The 21,802-nt window shown below is 36.4% G+C and overlaps 2 protein-coding genes across 2 annotated transcripts in view; one reads left to right on the top strand and one right to left on the bottom strand.

Moving 5' to 3' along the window:
• SRP54 (signal recognition particle 54kDa) overlaps positions 1-17,192 on the bottom strand; it is a 41,188-nt gene extending 23,996 nt beyond the window's left edge. The window contains exons 1-5 of the mRNA XM_012658187.1: positions 16,892-17,192; positions 8,378-8,488; positions 5,891-5,982; positions 4,864-4,948; positions 3,570-3,595 (exon numbers count right to left, since the gene is read on the bottom strand). Of these exons, the coding sequence (XP_012513641.1) occupies positions 3,570-3,595; positions 4,864-4,948; positions 5,891-5,982; positions 8,378-8,455 (281 nt within the window). The 5' untranslated portion in view covers positions 8,456-8,488; positions 16,892-17,192. The remainder of the gene's footprint in view (positions 1-3,569; positions 3,596-4,863; positions 4,949-5,890; positions 5,983-8,377; positions 8,489-16,891) is intronic.
• A 325-nt stretch (positions 17,193-17,517) lies between these two features.
• The window catches only part of LOC105821427, a 34,177-nt gene continuing 29,892 nt past the window's right edge, over positions 17,518-21,802 (top strand). Inside the window, exon 1 of the mRNA XM_012658130.1 lies at positions 17,518-17,684. Coding sequence (XP_012513584.1) covers positions 17,588-17,684 — 97 coding nt within the window. The 5' untranslated portion in view covers positions 17,518-17,587. The remainder of the gene's footprint in view (positions 17,685-21,802) is intronic.

Raw genomic sequence — 21,802 nt, 5'->3', positions numbered from 1 at the left:
CAACAGTCTTTTTTGTATTGTTTTTCCACTTCCCCTGGTGTTACTTTGCTCCTCTTCTCTTCCCCATCTCCCTCATCGCATTACTCTCCTCTTCTTGCTCAGCCTTCCCAACCAGAAAAAGGAAATAAAACTTGTAATGTCTTGGAAAAGTCGACCAAACTAAAACATCATGACACTTATGTGGAAAATAACTAAAGCATAAGTTATTACAATCTGAATAGTAAAGAGTCAAAGACTCCTAGTAATCTGAAAATTAAAAGGGGGAAAATTTCACTTTGTAAATTCATGTAAAATGTACAAAGACAATGAAACAGAAGGTAGAGTTGGTGGCCACAAATGGTGGTGGAGTTTCCTCTAAATCTACTCAAGGAAAGGCCACATGTCTGGTATAGTTGAAACTAGTTACCCTGGTTTTAAACTAGTTTCCCTAAACGAGAAAGGAGTTATAAATGTCTCTTACTTTATGTAAATGTATTCCACTGATTTCACCACTTACGGCATTTGTGTGTTGCTTTCCTTTTTTAGTAACACTTCCATTTACCTAGCCTGCAGAATTCAGAGGTATATGACATGAAATGGACCGACCCTGGTGTCAAACCATTTAGGTCTCAACCTGGAGTCACCACTTACTAACACTATGACTAGTCAATCTCGTGAAGCCTAGGTGTATTTAGCTACAAAATGAGGATAATAATAGTATCTACTTCATAGGATTTTTGTGAGGTTTTAGTAAGATCATAAATGGAAAGCAAAATGTCAGACACACCTTAAGTATGCCATAAACATCACAATTATTAGTAGTGTTATTTTTATTATTATTAAACTCTGTGACTTGTGCTCTTGAATCAGAAAACACTCTACAGTGCCCCTTCCATCGTGGTTGCAAATTTTTCATCTTAAAATCCTTTAACGTCAGTGGTTCTCAAACCTAGCCTGCATCAGAATCACATTTACAGCTTGCTAAAAACACGGATTGCTAGACTCCACTCTCAAAGTTTCTGATTTAAAAGTTTGGGGTGGGCCTAAGACTTATCATTTATAACAAGTTTCTGATGGTAATGATGTTGCTAGTCCGGGATCACACTTTGAGCACCAGTGTTCTATATCAGACATTTGCTAACTTTTTGTGTAAAGCACCAGACAGTATATATTTCAAAAACAGCCATAAACGATGTGTGGCTGTGTTTCGATCAAAGTTTACACATGCTGAAATCTGAATTCCTTATAATTTTCACATCATATAATACTGTTCTTTTTTGATATGTTTTGATCATTTAAAAATATAAAATAATTCTTGTGTCTAAGACCAGACTGGGGGAAAGAAAGGAATATAAAATAATGCATTGTGAAGTCATAATCAAGCCTATACTCCCAAACCAATTCAGAAGTAAGAATCTCAAAACATTTTTTAGAATAAGCTGGAGTCCAAAATAAAATGTGAGACCAAGTTTGAGCCACAGAAACAATCTACATTAGCAATGCAGAAATGTAACACAAAAATATATGTGCAGGCCACTTATGAATTTGAAAATTTCTAATAGTGACATTTAAAAATAAGACCAAGTGATATTAATTTTAGTATTTTATTTAAACCAAAATATTATCATTTCAACATGTAATCTATATAAAAAATTAATGACATATTTTATATTCCTTTTCCCATACTAAGTCTTCAAATCTGGTGTGTATTTCATAAAGGACATCTCAGTTTGGACTAGTCACATTATAAGTGCTCAAAAACCACATGGCTAGCAGCTACCATATTGGAGAGTGCTTATGTCCATGTTCAATTTGACAAATGTTTATATATGAGCAAAATTATAAATTACACATTGAAAGACTTTCCAGGTCAAATGTTAAATTTTCCAATGTCAGAGCTACTGTACAGTTATTACATTTAGAGGGCCAGTAAAAAATATTCACCAATTTTATAACAAGAATTAGTGGAAAATTAAGGTTCATATAAGGACAGTCCCCAAATTAACAAGCATGAGGCATTTTAAAAATTCATTTAAAATAACAATTGTGAGTCAGTTGTTTGGAGCTTGAAACATGTATCCATATGATAATAAGTCTATAATAGTTGTTAATGTCCTAGACTAGGGATTAGCAAACTGTGTGAATAAAGTTTCAATGGAACATGCCACACCCATTCATTTACTACTTTTGTACCATAATAACAGAGCTGAGGAGTTGCAACAGAAACTATGTGGCCCACAAAGCCTAAACCTATTAAGAGAAAGTTTGCCAAGCCCATCCTAGACAATACCATAAAGGTCACATAATCCATATTATACTTGAATTTCAATGAAAGCCATGCAACAGAGAAGAAAGGAAAACATATTTTCTTATACCTTTCCCAGGCATAGGCCCACCCTCAGGCAAATTTCTGAAATAGGCAAAATCTACCTAAAACATAAACCCACTCCCCTTGTTCCTAGATCCTTTCAGTACACTGATGCTACCCTACGTTCACCTCCATCTCTACATCTCATGGCAGAATCTCTCAGCTCTCTATGGACTCATTATTTGGAACATACATGTTTCACTGAATTATTATTTTATAAATCTATCTTCACTTCCTTCCAGCCTCTATAACAGTAGTTTTCAACTTTTTGATCTCAGGACTCCTTTATAATCATGGTAATTTGTAAAGGTTAGCTATAATGCAGACTCTGAAACCACATAAACTTTCATGCTCTGTTACATTAAAATCTGTGATTCCATCTTGTAGTTTGAAAGGATCTTATACTGGTGCATGATCTTGTAATATTCATTAGTTATTTAAAAATAATGGTTCACCAAATTATGCAGATCTCCCATTATTGACACGTTTCACTATACAACATCAAAAAAACTTTATTCATTAATATCAACACTAACCCTCATCAGAAACTTTATACTTGAAAGCTCAAATTTTATCACTGGCCACAATATTGTCAGTTATTTTCCTTAAAGTGATAGGCTCGTTTCACTTACTTTGGAAAAAAATATCTGTCAAATGCTTAAGTCTGAATAATCACAGATTATAAGTCTGTTGTTCGTTCATGTAAAAGTGGTGTTTTATGAAAGTAGCAGCTAGCTCAGCTTGCAATCAATCACACAGGTGCTTTTCTCAAGACAATCATGAAATTTCAGTATGCATAAGAGTTTTTGGCAAACTTTCCATTTCATTACACAGAATCTTAAAAGATGTGTACTCAAGCATCAAGATTTAATACAATTAATAATTTCTACTGCTTCATCAAGGACATTCTTAAGTGAAACTGCCATTTTTTTTTTTTACTACAAGTGTGTGGTAGTAAAGAATACAGTGACTACTGATACAGTTTGGTACCACTGCCTTGATTCACGCATTCACTATTGATTCACTATTACATTTGCGCTATTAGTACAAATATCAACACAGTAATAAAGGCAAATAGTGTCTTAGTATTATTATGAAAATAATTTTGCCCTTGCTTTGTTCCACTGCTCTAGACCTTAAGCTTCTAAGGGCCAGTCTTACTCATGTCTGCTTGAATTTCAAGGAAAGCCATACAGCAGAGCATAATCACAGCTCACTGTAACCTTGAACTCCTGGGCTCAAGAGATCCTTCCACCTCAGCCTCTCAAGTATCTAGAGCTATAGGTGTGCGCCCACGCCTAATGTTTTTTTATTGTTTGTAGAGATGAACAATATGTTTGCCTCCCTATGTTGCCCAGAGTGGTCTTGAACTTCTGGCCTCAAGCAATCCTCCTGCCTCAGCCTCCCAAAGTGCTGGGATTACAGGCATGAGCCACCTTGAGCAGCCAATATATGCTTCTTAATGAAGCACTCAATGTTCCAGAATTGCCTATAGATATCAGGCCCTAATAATAAAAATATCCATTTATCCTGTGCTGACCTCAGGTGCTAGACAAAAAGCAATCTGGAAATAATTTGAGAAATCCTAAACAAGGAGTTTGGAGATCAGATCTCAGTCTGCCATTAACTAGCTGTCTCCCTTTTCTAAACTGCAAACCTTGAAAAGTACAAACTGGAAAAATTTTCTGATCTCTTTTATGTCTGAATTTCTTTTTTCAAAAGAGTAAATGAAAATATTCATACAATGTGGGAAAAAATAATTGTAGACCACTAACAGGTATGCATTGCTCTCAAAAAAATTTTTTAACACCTTTTTTTTAATTTCTACCACTGGACCCATACATATTTTTTTAAAGCTTTAAGATTTTCACCAGAATTTGCATGACCATATCAGTAGTAACAGTTCTAAGGTGAGGCAGGGCAACAGGCTATATTTACCCCTTGAAAATAAAACTTCACTAATTCAAAATTGCTCATAATCTAGGCAAGAGTTGGAATATTTGGTCTTTTCAAAGGGAATTCTTTACACAGTGGGCAGTGTAGAAAAGAATAAATTTTGTACAAGAAAGTCAAATGTGACTTTCCTGAACAAAATTCTTTACACAGTGGGCAGTGTAGAAAAGAATAAATTTTGTACAAGAAAGTCAAATGTGACTTTCCTGAACAAAAGTAGAACCATCACTAGGTAATAATTGATATTAAAAGAAGAAAAACTCAGAGAGGTCCTTCCATCAATTAATCTGTAGTGAAGTTTTACTCTATGCATCTTGGCTCTGGCACTTTTTGCAAGAATAGTATTAGCCTTCATATCTGTACTCACAATTCTATACTCAGTAAGTCTATAATAAAAACAGGCCACTTTAGAAAATTTAATAATCCTTCAATTAATATTTTAATACAGTGAATATTCCATAAAAATATGTATTAAAGGATTCTAAAATAATATGTTTGTAGTATTAGCATATTTTTATCCATTGAATCTAAAGAATCACAGTATAATCCTGATATTCTTTTACCTTCACAAGTTCTTTAAATACAGCATGTTGAATCATTTTTCTTTTGTTAAGACCAGATGCCATCTCTTCAAGATCAATAGCAGACCTTCATGACAGCAGTGATTGGGGTGAGGAGGAGAAAGGTCAGTTAAGACATTCTAAAAAAAAAGTTTCTGCCCCAAAGACTGTAAGAATATTCTATCATTCATATTAATAGTCTTCCAATTCTAACAAGCATATAATTATTATAGATACATGAGACTATACCATAAAGAATTTTACCATTAAATATCAGATGCAAGACTTTGGTTAGTTTTTCAAGGCTTTTATTTTGAAAGTATAAGTATTTGTCCTAATATCACTGCAAAGTACTAGTTTTACTTATTTTTCTTGCAGCTTATATATTTTATACATCTTTACAACTAATAGAAAACAGGACTACTTTCTCTGGTTGTAAATGCTTAAATGCTAGTAGTCCTATACTTATTCCCAGTTTAACAATACAAAAACAAGAGATGTCTTAACCATAAGGGCTGGGATTCAACTGAGGTACCTGTATTGTTCTATGTGTCCTGCCCAGTCAGTGTCTGCTCCAATGAATACAATAACTGACACCACACACATTACTTCTTCATTCAAATATGGACAGAGAAACCAAAAGGAGAATAAAAAAGAATATAATTCTCCAATAATGAGGAGGCTGATTAATACCATCTTAAGACTGAAGACAATAAAATGGCACTAATCTGAATTGTTAAAAGGCTTTTATATTAAAATACTACACAGTATGTAATTGAATCCATCCAAATAAAGGACTAATAAAATAGAAAAAAATCCATAATTAAATGAAAGCCACATGTAGTTCATTCTTTGAACCATCATTATGGAAATATACTAAACACATAGTCTTCCAACATATGAGTTCTATACTTTTCCAGTGCTGCAGAGCAGAAATGATTCAGGATATAGCCACCTTTTCTAGTTAGTACCTCAACCCAGTAAATTAAGCTTAGTTTTGCATGTTTATTACCTGATTAATTTAACTTACTTAACATTCTCTCTTAGTTGCTTCACTAGTTTAATATTAACATCTGCTTCCAATAATGCTGTACATACTTCTTTTAGCATAGCATTTAATACCTGAAAATAAATAAACAAAAATTTAAAGTACCCAGTGGATCATTTCAATGACATAAAAACAATGATTGATCAGTTATCATATACTACCATAGCTTAGTAAAGATAAAATAATATTACATTATTTGGGGGCTGGGGGAGCTTTTCAGTTAGCTTTGGTGAGATAATCTTATTAAGTGCCCATTTCATCAAAATAAGACATCCCATTTAGTTTTATATAAACCACTATTAATTACTATAATTTTATTTCTATATTAAATAATAAACATAATATTCAAGTCAAAAAAAATTACTATACAATAGATGTTGCCATTGATGTTTTCTATGTCACTGAAGAGCTCCTATTACTGATATTAATACATAATGGTATACAGTAACAATATTTGCTTTTCTTAACTGGACAACCATAGAGGAAAATGTTGGCAGAATAAAACTACCCAGTCTTACCATTTCTATTCAGAATGGAGGAATAAAATTGGAAAGGAAGCTATCCTCTACTAATAACTATCATTACATGTTTGTTGAAGTGCAAGGCACTATGGCTAAAAGTAACAGATTATAAAGTCCTACGAAAAGATGAGTCTTTAGGTACTCAAGTATGTAAATGCTTACAAACTACAATGTAAGCTCCATGAGGGAAGGAATTTTAGTCTATTTCGTTCACTGTTATATTTCTTGTGCCAGCAAAAATGTCTTCAAAAATGTGGGACCTCAAATACTTCTTGAATGAATTCTCTTCTTCAACTGACTTCATACGCCCTACAGAGGCTTATCAGTTTTCTCTATCCCTCATTAAAAGTGTCTTATAAAATTGGAACTGATCTTTCATTAGAGGGATTCCTTCTTGTTAATTCGCTAGCACTACAGTATCAAAAACAGAGAAGCAACAAATTCAAGCATCAGAGGTTACTTTACTTCCCATCAAAGCACTTCTCCACTGGTTTCCTTTTTCTCGACTATAAACACAAAGAGCATAAGGGCTATACAACAGGGAAAACTGTTCGGAAAGTTGTTTTATTCATTCTGAATTACAAGACTAAACAATGGTTTAAGTTATGATTTATTATTTAATAAGAATTATTAGAAAAAGCACTGGGTGGAGAATTAGAAAAAAAGATTCTAATTCTGTTTCTTCCAATAAATAAACACATGAAATTGATTTTCTGTTTCCATTAAATAAGAGGCTAGACTAGGTGATCTCTAAGATGGTCTCAAAATTATTTAATTCCATCAGCCTACTAAAGTGTTGAGATCAGATTCTATATTAGAATTTTTTTTCCAACCTCCAAATTAGAAAGTTCATTTGATCCTTAAACCATTTTGTAAGGTAAATGCTATTTTTCCATTTATACATTAATGAATCTGTGGTTGATGTGCCCAGATTTATATCACACAGCTACTAATTAGCTAAAGTGGGACTCTAAACAACATCTTCTAATACCAAATTCAGTACTTTTTCCATTGTTAATACAAAACATATACTTGTGAACTATAATCATCTTTTTCAATTAACAAGCCACTAAGATAAATTTGTGGGGAAAAAATGGGAGAAAGAAATAGCTTAAACTTAAAACAATATAGCCAAGAAGAAGAGTATTTCAGATATGATATAAGGAGTCAGCTTACAAAAATCCCCAAAACTAAACAAGGATTTCAATGAAAATGAATCAAAGTAGCCAAGATAAAATGCTAGCCTTACAAGAAGAATGCTAAGTAAAAGTCACAGAGAAAAGGTCAGATAAGCACATGCCTAGCCAAGAAGAAAGAAGCAAGATAGTAAAGTTTTAGGTCTATGTCAAGAGAAAAAGCAAAAGTACATTTCCAGATTTAAGCCATTTTCAAAAGTTAAAATATATCTATCTTTACATGTAAGCTCAGGTCATTTTTGTTTTGGGGGGTTTTTTGGAGAATTCTTTATAGAAAGTTGAAGTAATAGTACGATAGTTGATTTCTCAATAAAAAACACTACTTATTGTATACGGCTTTAGGTTTTTACCTACAAGTATTAAATCTACACCAAAATAAACACAGGGATTACTAATAATCCATGTCCCCAATGCTAGTGATGATATATAATCACACATATTGCACAACTTTTTTTTTGAGACAGAGTCTTGCTCTGTTGCCGAGGCTAGAGTATAGTGCCATGATCATAGCTCACTGCAGCCTTGAATTACTGGGCTCAAGCGCTCCTCCTGCTTCAGCCTCCCAAGCAGCTGGGACTGCAGAAGAGTACCAACATGCTAACTAATTTTTTAAATTTTTTGTAGAGACAGAGTCCTGTCATGTTGCCCAGGCTTGTCTCGAACTCTTGGCCTCAAGCAATCCTCCCATCTTAGCCTCCCAAAATGCTGGGATTATAGGCATAGCCAGCCTCACATAATATTTTTTTACATACCTCTTCATTGATAATGGTGGCATTGCTCAATGAGCGTAATGCTGATGTTATTTTTCTTCCAAGGTCTGCTAGAACCATCTTGAAGACTTTAAGATGTGCTTATAAGGAACTCTAGAAAGGAAAAAAAATTAAATGAAAATGTTTGAGATCAATTTCATTTCCCATGACTCAAGACTTCTAAAGAAGAGTAAAATTAAAGTACCCTAGTGTTTAGATACGGTAATATCAGCTTCTATTGCCTCAACCTGTGCTTCAATACAGTCAAATCCAAAAGATAAAACTGCCACTTGGTTATGATGCCTATGATGTTTGAACACCGAACTGGAATCTTGTATATTAACCAGCAAAAATTAACATATCAAATAATATCCTTTGAGGAAAAATGACATGATCTCAAATTAAATATGTTCTCTTTTTGGTACATTACTTACACATGTGAAGAACACAATGATGTATTCATGTACATTTTTAAATGAAAAGAAAGATTTAAAAAAGGTGAAATCTCCAGGAATATTGCCTAATTTCTGACATTAAAGGACTCTGCAAACTATTTTGATTTTTGCTCCTAAGCAAAAAAGAAAAGGTTTTAATTAATAAATCACTTAACTTTTGTAGTACAAAGAAAAGCAACTGTTGAGCCATTAACTATATTAACTATATGACAGGCACTGTGCTAAGTGATTCCACATACATTACTTCATTTTATTTTTCTAACCACCAAGGAAAGAGGTATATTACTACTCTTCCCATTTTAAAGCTGTTCCTGATTCCTCGACTCTAAAGATAACCACAAAAACACTTTCCAGCTCTACAAAGTATACAGATAAACATGTAAGGATACAAGGACTCATGGATGGTAAACAAGCAAATACAATTTGGAGTCCCTGACCTCAAGATGCTTATCTATTAGCTTATCTATTAGACAAGGCACACGAATGAACAGCAAAATAAATACTAAGAAAGAATTCCTCCTGCCTGGCTGTCTAGGAATTGGGACATCAGCTTTTTCCTGTCTTCAAACTGAAACACTGGTTCTTTCTGGGTCTCAAGTCTGCTAGCCTTCACACAGGAACTATATCATTCACTCTCCTAGTTCTCAGGTCTTTGGATCCCAGCAGGATCTACACCACTGCATCTCCAGCTTGCCAAGTCATCCTGCAGATTTGGGACTTGTCAGCCTCCATAATTGCCTGAGCCAATTCTTTGTAATAAATCAATCTCTCCCTCTCTCTCTCTCTCTCTCTCTCTCTCTCTCTCTCTCTCTCTCACACACACACACACACACACACACACACACACACACTCTATTGGTTCGGTTTCTCTGGAGAACCCACTAATAACGGTAAAGAGATACTTCAAAGCTAGCAATGGCAGTCTATGGTTAACTGCCAATCTTTAATCTACAAAAATACAAAGGAAGAAAAAATATTCTAGGCTAAGGTAGATAGAATAAACTATATTGGAACAACTGAATATGAATTTGGTCCTGAAATATGGGTAGAATTTGGATAAGTGGAGAAAAAGACGAAAGGGAATTCGAGGAAGATGAAATGGCGTAAGAAATGGCAACATGGAAAAGCCCAGGACATACTTATGCCTTCCATGTGCACTGTATTTACAGATTACTGAGCACTATCTGAGGGACAGTAAATGAGACAAAGGCCTCTGAAAACTAGATTTAAAGAAATACCAATTGTCCAATATAAGTAATACTGGCAGAAAAGTTAATTGTTCAAAACAACTTTTTTGGTAACCTTTCCAAGCTAATCTACCAATTTAGTCAACCAAAATTATCCAGACTAGATCCCATCTACAGAGGACACAGGAGATTAAAAATAAGGGAAACAGGAGACAAAATAGCTGACTCATCCAACAGAGAAAGGGTAGAGAGGTGAGGGGAGTCAAAAGAGTCAGGAAGGAAAAATGCATTCTAGGACTTACCACTGTGCAAAAGACATCCCAGGTTGAGGTATACATTAAACACTACACTTTCACTCAAGTAAAATTTATAATTTAGAACTTAAAAAAAATTACTACCAACAGTTGATAAATTCAAAAAAATGTGCTTACCATAAGTTTTTTTTTTTTTTACAATTACATGGTTACTTAACCTGAAAGAGCAATTACTTCATGGAAAAGATCCTGGACTTATTATTTCTTATCCCATACCCATTATACTAAATAATTATTAATACTTAAGTTAATATTATTTATGTAAGACATAAGATTCAGATGTTTCAGTTCATCTCCTTTACCACTGTGCTCTCAGGAGTGATATAACCCTATTTATGACACCACAATTAACTTTTCTAGTGATCATGTCATAAACAGATCACCCTTCATTTTAAAGAGCTATAAATAAATCTAACTTCCTGTGTTAACTGGTTCTTTTAAATTAAATTAAATTAAAAAATAAACTTCTCTGAGGTTTTCCAATACACTTTTCCTTGTATATGTACTTATTGGCAGCGTATTTTAAAATATTTTTGCCTTAAATAAAAACCTGCACTTTAGTAGAGAAACAAGAACACCTAATGATACCTTTTAATTAATAGTGTTTCCTCTGCAATTTCCAAGGATGTGTTTCTGAAAACTGTTAGAATTCTGCTTAAAATCTCAGTGACTTCCTATTGCACACAGAGGTAAAGTCCTCAGAATGGATCATAAGGCACCCCCAAATACATAAACATGTGCATGCGCAAGCGCGCGCACGCGCACGCCTGTGCTACTGACCTCCTTGCTGTTGCTGCTACTCATCTCCAGCTCAGTACCTTAGTATTAGCCAGCATGTTCTTCCCCTAGTTGACAACACAGCTCTCTCCCTCATCTCCTTCAGATCATTGTCCAGATGCCATTTCTCAAAGAGGCCTTATTTAAAAATGCAAACCCTCTCCCTTTTATTTTTTCAACTGTTCCATTATCAATTGACACATGAAATACTTATATTATTTGTAATCTATAATCTCCCTATTGAAAAGTAAGCTGCATGAGGGAAGAGATTTTTGTCTCTTTTGCTCTTGCCTGTGTCCTCACTGCTTTATCTATCCTCAGTCTTACACAGTAAACCTTTAATAAAAATGAACTTTATGAATGAACGAAATGATATATTTAAGACCATAGGGAAAAAGCAAGACCTGGTAACCAAAGTCATGAAAAGTCTTAAAAATATCTGTTAAAGGCCACTAAAATAAATCAATGAAGATAACATGATGAATCAAAAGACAATCAATGACCCGGGTAACTGATATTGTACATTTAACATATTCATTTGCCAATACTTATTATAACTTTTCAGAATTTCCCTACCATGCATTTCCAAGACTTAAAAATTAACCTTACCTTGTTATAATATGTACACTAAAATGCAAAACACTTTTTTTCTGTTAATAGCTAACCCTAAATCTCAAATTAATCTACAATTCAATCACACTCACTCAAAATTCTCTTGGCTAACTAAAAAGATTTACAGAAATAAATCTGTATATGCTAGAATTTCACACACACAAAAATTTCAATTTATATGGGGTTTCCAGAAAGGTAAGCGATTACGACACAGTACTTTCAACAGTTTAACATCTATTATCTCATTCCACCCTCACAACAATTTTATGATACAAGCAGGTTAGGGAACGGAACAGCCATTCCCTACCAAAAATGCAAAATGACTTCCCACAGTCCTTTGGCTACCCAGCCTTAAGTCCTAGAGTATAAATGATGTTTTTTAAATGATACGGTTGAATACATCAGCTGGGACAAATTTTTTTTTCTTTTTTTTGAGACAGGGTCTGGCTCTATTGCCAAAACTGGAGTGCAGTGGCATGATCATAGCTCACTGTAACTTCCAACTCCTGGGCTCAAGCAATCCTCTGACCTCAGCCTTCCAAGTAGCTGGAACTACAGGTACGCACTATCATGGCCAGCTAATTTTTTAACTTTTTGTAGAGACGGGGGTCTCACTATGTTGCCCAGGATGATCTCCAACTCCTGGTCTCAAGTGATCCTCCCACCTCAGCCTCCCAAAATGCTGGGATTACAGGCATAAGTCAACGTGCCTGGCTCCAGGGACAAATTTTGCTGCTATACTATAATAGAAGAAATCATATTTTGAAAGGAAAGATGCATATTGCTCTTTGTGGAAGAGTAATTGCAATTCCCAGAAAGAACTGATAAGTACCACTGCAGTACAGTACAGTACATACAAGGACTGATCTTGGCCCAAGTCATAGCTTTTTCTAACTGGAGTGCGACCAGGAGTTGAATAGTGAGTAACGGAAACAGTTCAAGTTGAGGGTGCCCTAAGTAAGGCAAGCACAGGGCCAAGTATCATACTTACCTGCTGCAGTGTGAAGTACTCGAAAGAGCATGGGCTTTGAAGTCTGACAGACTTGGATTCAAATCCCAGCTCTGTTACATACTGGCTGTGTTACTTTGGGCAAGTTACTTAATCTCTCTGAGCCTCACTTTCCTCACCTGCAAAATGGAGATAATACCATTACCCTGAAGGGCTGTTGTGAGGATTAAATGAGACAATATGTATAAAACTGCCTGCAATTTCCTAGCATATTAACTATGAACTTCCTTTCTTTCTTGAATGATACCAACTAGCCCTCCCTATGTTATCTAGAGTCTAAGTAAGCAGGAAATTTTCTGAACAACCCCACCAAATGCCCATCCCATCATCCTGGAAACATCCCTGGGATCTTTAACATTTAGTGCCAATTATCTGGTTTTTATTCACTAGCAGCTGCAGTGTCCAAAAAGCCACCCTTCTCTACATAAACAATTTTAAGTATTCCTGCCAGAATTTTCCCTGATCTAAGATTATATAAACAAACTGTAATGATTAGAGATTTCAAATCCTATTACAACAAATCCCTACAAAAAGTTCTAAGTCCTTGTCAATGACTAACTCTTTGAATCAATTAAACCTAAGAACTAAATATACAAATATATTATTTTTAGCAAATATCCTTAGAAAAATCACTTCTACATAGTACAGTTGGCCCTCTGTATCTGTAGGTTCCACAACTGTGGATTGAACCAATCACAGATCAAAATATTCCAGAAAAAAAACCTGCATCTGTATTGAACATGTACATACTTTTTCTTGTCATTATTTGCTAAACAATACAGTATAACAACTATGTACATAGTATATATAGAGTATAACAATATAGTATAACAACTATTCACATATTGTATTAAGTACTGTAAATAATCAAGAGATGCTTTAAAGTACACAGGAGGAGGTACATAGGTTATATGCAAAAAACACAGAGACTTGAGTATCCATAGATTTTGGTATCTATGACAGGTCTTCTAGAACCAGTACCCTCAGAGAATACTGAGGGATGACTGTATATCTTTTTAGATACTAGTCAAAAGCTCATAATCAATATTTGCTTTCCTGACTATAATACTAAATATACATATTTTTAAAATTCTGCATAGAGTATGTGTTCAAAGTCTAGGACCATATAAAAGTAAATTTAGTTAACAAAATAGCCTATAGATATTGTATCTGATAAAATTATTATTCTTGAATGACTAAATTTATAGTGTTAATTATGACTTTCACATTTAGGAATTGTTTTTCACGCTTAATCTACTCAGTTCCCCAAGGAAATAATTCACCTTTATGTTTTGTGATTACAAGAGGATACATGTTCATTGTAAAAATTCAAACATTATAGAAATATTTTAGGTAGAAAATATAATTCCCCTAATCCTACCCACTCTCATCCCCTGGTAACAAGAAATAATAATTTGATATATATTCCTATAGATTTTATTTTCAAGATGTATTAATTTAGGCAAGTTTTCACAACACTTATGGTTTTGGGGGAGGGTAAAGAGAGGAGCAGAAATTAGGAAAATTCTTTTGTAAAATATGCTTGCTAACGCTAAAAAAAGACTTAAATGCAAAAGACTACAAAACTGCATATATTATCTAATCCATACTTTGTTAAACACAGTCTAAAAACAAATATCAAAAAATAACATTAGAAATCAGAGACCTGTAAATCAAAACCATAATGAGATATCACCTTATACCCACTAGGATACCTATAATCAAAAAGACAATAGTAAGTGTTGGTGAGGATGTAGAGAAATCAGAACCCTCATACACCACTGGTGGGAATGTAAAATGGTGCAGCCCTTTGGAAAACAGGTTTGGCAAATCCACAAAATGTTAAACACAGCGTTAATTCCACTCCATATCCAATAGAAAGGAAGGTATACATCCAAACAAAAACTTGTACATGACTGGGCATGGTGGCTAACAACTGTAATCCTGGCACTCTGGGAGGCTGAGGTGGGAGGATCACTTGAGCTCAGGAGTTCAAGACCAGCCTGATCAAGAGGGAGACCCCATCTCTACTAAAAATAGAAAACATTTGCCCAGCATGGCAGTACATGCCTGTAGTCCCAGCTACTCAGGAGGCTGCGATAGGATGATCGCTTGAGCCCAGGAGTTTGAGGTTGCAGTGAGCTATGATGACGCCACTGCACTCTAGTCAGGGCAACAGAGCGAGACTGTCTCAAAAAAAAAACAAACAAAAAAAACAACTGTATACATGAATGGTCACACCAGCATTATTCATAATAGTCAAAGAGTAGAAACAACCCAAATACCCGTCACTGACAAATGGATAAGTAAAATGTGGTATATCCATACAATGGGATAGCACTAGGCAATAAAAAGAAATGACATACTGAACATATGCTACAACAGGGATGAATCTTGGAAGCATTACGCTAACTGAAAGAAGCCAGTCACAAAAGACCACATATTATGATTCCATTTATATGAAATTTTCAGACTAGGCAAATCTATAAATACATAATAGTGGATTAATAGTTGCTTAGGGCTCAGGAGATGGAGTAAAACGGCGAGTGATTACTAATGGGCATGGGGTTTCTTCATAGGGTAATCAAAATGTTGTAAAACTGATGATGGTGATAGTTGCACAACTCTGTAAATACACTAAAAACCTTTAAATTGTACACTTTAGGTAAACTGTATAAGAATTATATTTTAATACATCAGTACATCTATTAATAACATTTGTAATCACTGGATGATGAATAACTAGTTAAATTTTTATTTTCTTATTTATACCTTTTTGTAATTTCCAAGTTATTGGTAACGACTAAAAGTATTATTTTTTTAAGTCAAGGGGAAAATTATTTTCCAAAGTGCTTCTTGGGAGAATCAGAACACTATTAATCAACAGACTGGAGATTAAGATAGAGTTGCCACTTATATTCATTTAGTTATTTATTTATTAAACACCTACTATGTGCTCCAAAAATTGTCCCAGCATGAGAAAAATTCTAACTCCAAATCAATCAATTACACAACAGTTTAACACAGACAAGGCTCTCTTTTTAACTCCAGAAGATAAATTATGCATCATACCATCAGACTCCTCTGCATTAATTTTGCACAGAAGGTTATGTTCAATTATATCAGACAGCAAGATGGGGGTTAGAGGAGCAACTGGTTTGGAAGGAGGGCTTGAAGATGATTTTGCATAGTACTCTACGTTAAGCTAGAAAATATTAATTGACCATATCAAAAAATTGAGGGAAAGGGGTTTGAGGGAAATGTTTCCCTCCCCTTTGGCACCACCATTGCTACGTTCTGGGCTCTGTACCAAACATGTTACCTAATCTCCTTTCATTTTCATAATAAGCCTATTAGGCAGATGAGGAAACTGAGGCCAGATTGGAATAGCAACTTCCTCAGGGTCACGAATCTCCTAAGGAGCACATTAACGCATATCTGTGTTCCCATAGCTCTCTATGGCTCTTTGTACTTAACTAATGTTTCTCATTACTCATCTTGATATAATGTATATTTATGTGCATTTCTCTCACTGTACTGTTAGTTTCGCAATGGCAAGGTTAGTGTCCTTCATTTTTGTACCCCTATAGCCAAGAACGATTAAATATTTTGTTGAATTAAGCATATTAAAGAATCAGGTGAGGGTAGTTATCAAGAAAGCCAATAGGGGAAAGTTTCAAAAAACGGGTTGTCAGTAGTGTCAAATGGTACAGAAAGAGTCATCAGTATATTTTAAATCATCACTGGCATTGAATTGATATTCCTTATTCATTTATTGAACGTCTACTACACGCAGGACATGTGTTAAGCACTATGAACACATAGGGAAAAAAATCTGGTATACGTCAAAAGGTTTTCGGGGAAGTAGTCTCATCTAAATTCTTATTCAGGAAAGCAAAACAAAGTGTCAGGCCTGCAACTGCCTACATCTTATTTGCCTCCGGTAAACGTGAATACAACTTAAAAGGGTCACATCGCATCTTTTAATAAAACTTCTGATGGAGGACACGAGATAAAGAAGGGCCAAAGCACCTCAGTCTCGGTGACGACGGCCAGGGAAGTGAGGTGGCCAGGGAAGCCGGTTCCCTCTAGAGTCTCTCGCCCCCTATGCAGAGCTGGGGCTGCCCCTCCATAATCTGGGGCGGGAAAAAGAAGACACTTACCGCAAAAGGCACCGCTAACACCGTGGCCCTAAAGGGCCGGGGATTCCTCAGCGAGGCCTCACGCCGTGGGAGGAAATCCAAGAAAGCTGGGAGCAGCAGACAGGTACGACCCCACAAACCGGCTTCCCGAACTATATAAACTAGGGTCCCAGCGCCCAGTACCGCGACGCTAACTCCCACCAGCTGGAAGACCGACGACTGCCACCGAACCTTCCGCCCAATGAGGAAACGTCACCACTCAGTGTAGTCCAGCCTTTCATGAAGGGGATGTACTTCCGCTTCCGGGGCACACCGCTGCGTTCTTCCAGTGCTTCTGGTGAAAGGGTTTGAAGAGGAATCTGTTTGCTTCCACTGGCTTTGACTTTAGTTTTCTACGGCTGAATGACTGCAGCAGCAAAGTTAGTGGTAAAATAGGAGGCTCTGTAGCGCTGTGGCCTTGGGAAAGAAGTCAGGTCTCTAGGAGCCACCTTAAGAAAATGTAACTACACTGAGCACTGCCAGCTAAAAGAGGAATGATGAGAGATGGGGGTGGTATTGAAGGTAGGGATTCCTGGGCGCACGTGAGGCCTCCATAAGGGGGCGGGTCTTAGGGCTTTCGCAGTGAGAGAGGCGGTTCCGCCGAAGGTGGGATCGCTGTTCGGGCCAGCCCCTGCGTGCGCGTGCGCAGTGCCAACCGGAGCTGCTTGCTGTGAAAACATGGAATTTCGCTCCGCGAAGCGGGCAATACTACAGCTTCTCCATAATGTGGCTCCGGCAGACTGCCCGGCGCTGCTCCAGTGGATGCGAACTACCCGTAAGTGACTAGAGGCAGGTGGTTGGGGAAAGGATATGCTGTGTGGGCGCTGGCCTGGGGACTTAGGCGGGGTGAGGCCAAAAGCCTTCCACGGGGTCGGTGTTGGCCTCTGCTCTCCAGGGGGCTAGGCTGACCAAGGCACGCCTCAGACCTGGGGCCTGAGTACCCGCTTGCGATTGGGTGCAGGAAGACCGGGCCCTAGGTGGTTCAGGATTTTGCTGCAGACTTCGGACAAGCCTCTAGAGCCTCCTTGTGCTTAACCCTTTTTCTGAAAGGGTTTTCTCCCCATTACTCCCACAAACTTACGAAGATAGATAGAGTACTACTTGAAAAACCACTTTGCAAGAGAGGTTTGAGGCTGTGAAATTGGAAGCTTTTACCATGCAGATAAAATCACCTGTAGCTAGTGCATTTATTTTCTTGATTGTGAAATGGACCATTTAATGGCAGTATTTTTGGGGTGGGGGAAAAAGGGGGGAAAAACTTTGATTTTAAACTTAACATAATTAATAACAGTAATAATAAAAAGCACAAATTAGAATTGAGGAAGTGTGGTAATTAGATCTAGTTACTGAAAAATGGGATAGATCTATTCTGGCAAAGTGAAGCCTGACGAAGCACAAGAAAATAGGTAGGATATTCCTTGTTTGATAGCTCAACTAAACAATACTATGCCTCTATATCACTAAATGTTGATTCTTATGGTGGTTATCTTCCAGACTCTCATGACCTGAAAGATCCTTGTTTGCTAATGACTCCCAGTTTTAGATTTTTAACCTTGACCTATTCCTAAAACTCTCTTTGTGATATTGGAGTCAATTGGTAGATTTAGGTATTATAATAATTATTATTACACATTTTAGGAGTCGTTTTAGGTAAGATGCGAAACTAAAATTAACTTGAACATCGGATAGGTTTATCCTGGAAAGTACAGAAAACGGGGCATATAGTGTTATATTTATGCACATATACAAGATTATTTCAAGATGGGAATTTCCAAAATGTGCTGAGTCTCCTCTCACTTCATTTAAACCCTGTATTGCCTGTTTCATTCATCATATTCTAACTGTTTATATAAAACAGTACCAATTTTCATTTTTTTCCTCAGTATGAGGTCATTTATTCCAAAAGCATTGAATGCTTACAAAAATGACACATACTGCCTAGCTCTCGCAATTGTACAATTACCAAAACATCCTTGCCTTCAAGAAGATTTCAATCTCGTGGAGCCATTTGCAATGTAAATCTCAAATTTTAGAGGAATCAATTAAGACTCCATTTTTCAAAATCAGGAAGACTTGAAAGCATGTTTTGGATGAAAATTTTGTAAACAAGAAGAACCAATATCACTGGCTAAAGAATAGGTTTTGACATTTTCTTAAAGGTACTGAAGTGCCTCTCTAACTGACCCTGTAGTCAGGAAACTCAACCAATTTGTTAAACAATTTCAAAAACAACTTGAGTTTCTGAAGAACGCTTATTAACATGAATATTTTAAGAAATGAGAGTGTCAGCTTAAAATGGAGTGTCTTTTCTTAATAATCCTAAAAAAGTAGTATGTTATTATACATTTTTCATTGTGGTAAAATATAGAGAAAACAAAATTTACCATTTTAACCATTTTTTAGTGTACAATTCAGTGGCATTAAGTACATTCATATTGTTGTATAACCATCACTGCCATCCATCTCCAGAACTTTTTTTTTTTTTTTTTTTGAGACAGAGTCTCACTCTGTTGCCCGGGCTAGAGTGCCGTGGCGTCAGCCTAGCTCACAGCAACCTCAAACTCCTGGGCTCAAGTGATCCTCCTGCCTCAGCCTCCCGAGTAGCTGGGACTACAGGCATGCGCCACCATGCCCGGCTAATTTTTTCTATATATTTTTAGTTGTCCAATTAATTTCTTTCTATTTTTGGTAGAGATGGGGTCTCGCTCTTGCTCAGGCTGGTTTCGAACTCCTGAGCTCAAACAATCCGCCCCCCTGGCCTCCCAGAGTGCTAGGATTACAGGCGTGAGCCACCGCGCCTGGCCATCCAGAACTTTTTCATCTTCCCAAACTGAAACTCTTAGTGTGCCTTTATGAAGTGGTCTAACAACAGAAAAGATTCTCCCAAACAACTGTTTTTCATTTTCCTAATTAGAGTTCCTTTTTCCAGTGAGGGAAAAAAATTTTTTTTTCATCTCTAGGATTAAGTTGTTTAAATAATACCTTACTTGGGTGGGGCATGGTGGCTCATGCCTCTATAATCCCAGCACTTTGGGAGGACAAGGCAGGACAATCACTCAAGACCAGTCTGAGCAACACAGTGAGACACATCACTACAGAAATTTGAAAGATTAACTGTGCGTGGGGTTGCACTCCACTATTCCTTGCTATGCAGGAGGCTAAGGCAGGAAGATTGCCTGAGCCCAGGAGTTTGAGGTTGCAGTGAGTTGTGATGATGCCACTGCACTCTATCCTAGGCAACAGAGTGAGACGCTGTCTAAAATAAATAAATAAATGTCTTGTGTGACATTTGCTTAGACCTTTAATAATTATATCTTCTTGAATCTTTATATCACTTAATGGAATAACAAGGACAACAATACATGCTCAGTATGAGTTTGGTTTTGAGTTTCATTGAGTTTACTAAAACTGGAAAACATCTAAATATTATTAACAGGTAAAAATCACAATAATTTTAAATAAAAGGAAGAATAAAATTCCTGGTCTCTGAAGGGGTAGTGGGATTATTACACCAAGATTTGGGGTCATTTAGGATCATGCTAGTGGAACCAAAAGCTTGGACCAGGGCAGAGCCAAGCACATGTCAATGTCTATTACAGACTGAAGATGTAGAAGATACAAAGGTAGGAGCCTACATTTTTATCTTGGTACAGCTTAGGCCAAATGTCTAGGAAAGAGTAAGCACTAATATGGGAAGTCTGAGGGGCAAAGCAGGCAAAGATAAACTCCCCTCCCTCCCAAAAATAAAAAGCAGTTTAAAATACAGCAATAGCTCAGCTCATTGTTCCTGATCCTATGGCAGATGATCTGTTTTCATTTCTGGATGTGTATAAAGTGGGATTTTGAGCTAGGCTCAGTAGCTTATGGGCTGGGGGGCTGGGAAGAGTTGCTTGAGGCCAGGAGTTCCAGAACAGCCTAGGCAACATAGAAAGACCCGGCTCTGTAGCATGTGCCTGTAATCCTAGATAGTCAGGAGACTCAGGCCGGAGGATCACTTGAGTTCAGGCATTTGAAGCTGCATTGAGCTATGATCCTGCCTAGGCATCAGAGAGAAACCCTATCTCTAAAAAGATAAATAAATAAAATGGGCTTTTGATCTAGATTTTAAAGTGTGGGACTGTGGTTCCCAAGCCCTGGGCTATGGCCAGGTACCAGTCCGTGGCCTGCTAGGAACCAGGCCAGCATCACTGCCCCCCGCCCCCCGGGAAAAATTGTCTTCCGTGAAACCGGTCCCTGGTGCCAGAAAGTTGGGGACCGCGGGTGTAGGAGACTGACTGCAATCCTTTAAGTGAAGGAAGCCGAGAGCCAGAACTACAAGTGGGGTTGGCAATAGGCATATAAAAAAATACATTGGAGTAACAATCTATTAAAAAACGCTATTCTGAAACTTCTCAATTTTTCCTGGATATGCCAATATAAATTAAGAAGTCAAACTAATAGCCCATAACATTTTCAATTAAGGATCAAGTTACAAGGGATAGAAAATTAGGGTTTGCTATAAGGAAATTAACAAAATCATCAAGAAAATATTTAAATGTTTAAAATAACAGTAGGTGACTAGAAACTTGTAGAAGTTTCTCCGTATCCTTTATTTTAAATGTATCTTCACTGAGCAGAATTGAACATGTCACTGAGCAGTAACTACAGAGCCATTAGAAGTTCTTTGAAATTCCAACAAATCTAAAAAAGGAGTTTAGGATCCAGTTATATTTGTCAGACAGCATACTGCTCCAATTCTACGTTGTATTAATATTAAGTAAGCATCCATGTAACTTAAAGATTTTATGATCTTTATTGAAACTATATGAATTTGTGAAAGTTATCAAGTATATGAAATAATATTAAAAGTAGATTGTTTTTTCAAAAACAAAAAGTATTGTTTGTTAATTAAAA

This window comes from Propithecus coquereli, unplaced genomic scaffold, assembly GCF_000956105.1.
Source record: "Propithecus coquereli isolate 6110/MARCELLA unplaced genomic scaffold, Pcoq_1.0 Scaffold116, whole genome shotgun sequence".
Classification (NCBI taxonomy): Eukaryota; Metazoa; Chordata; class Mammalia; order Primates; family Indriidae; genus Propithecus; species Propithecus coquereli.
The sequence above is the reverse complement of the archived record's forward strand: the minus strand, read 5'-3'. Positions and strand labels throughout refer to the sequence as shown.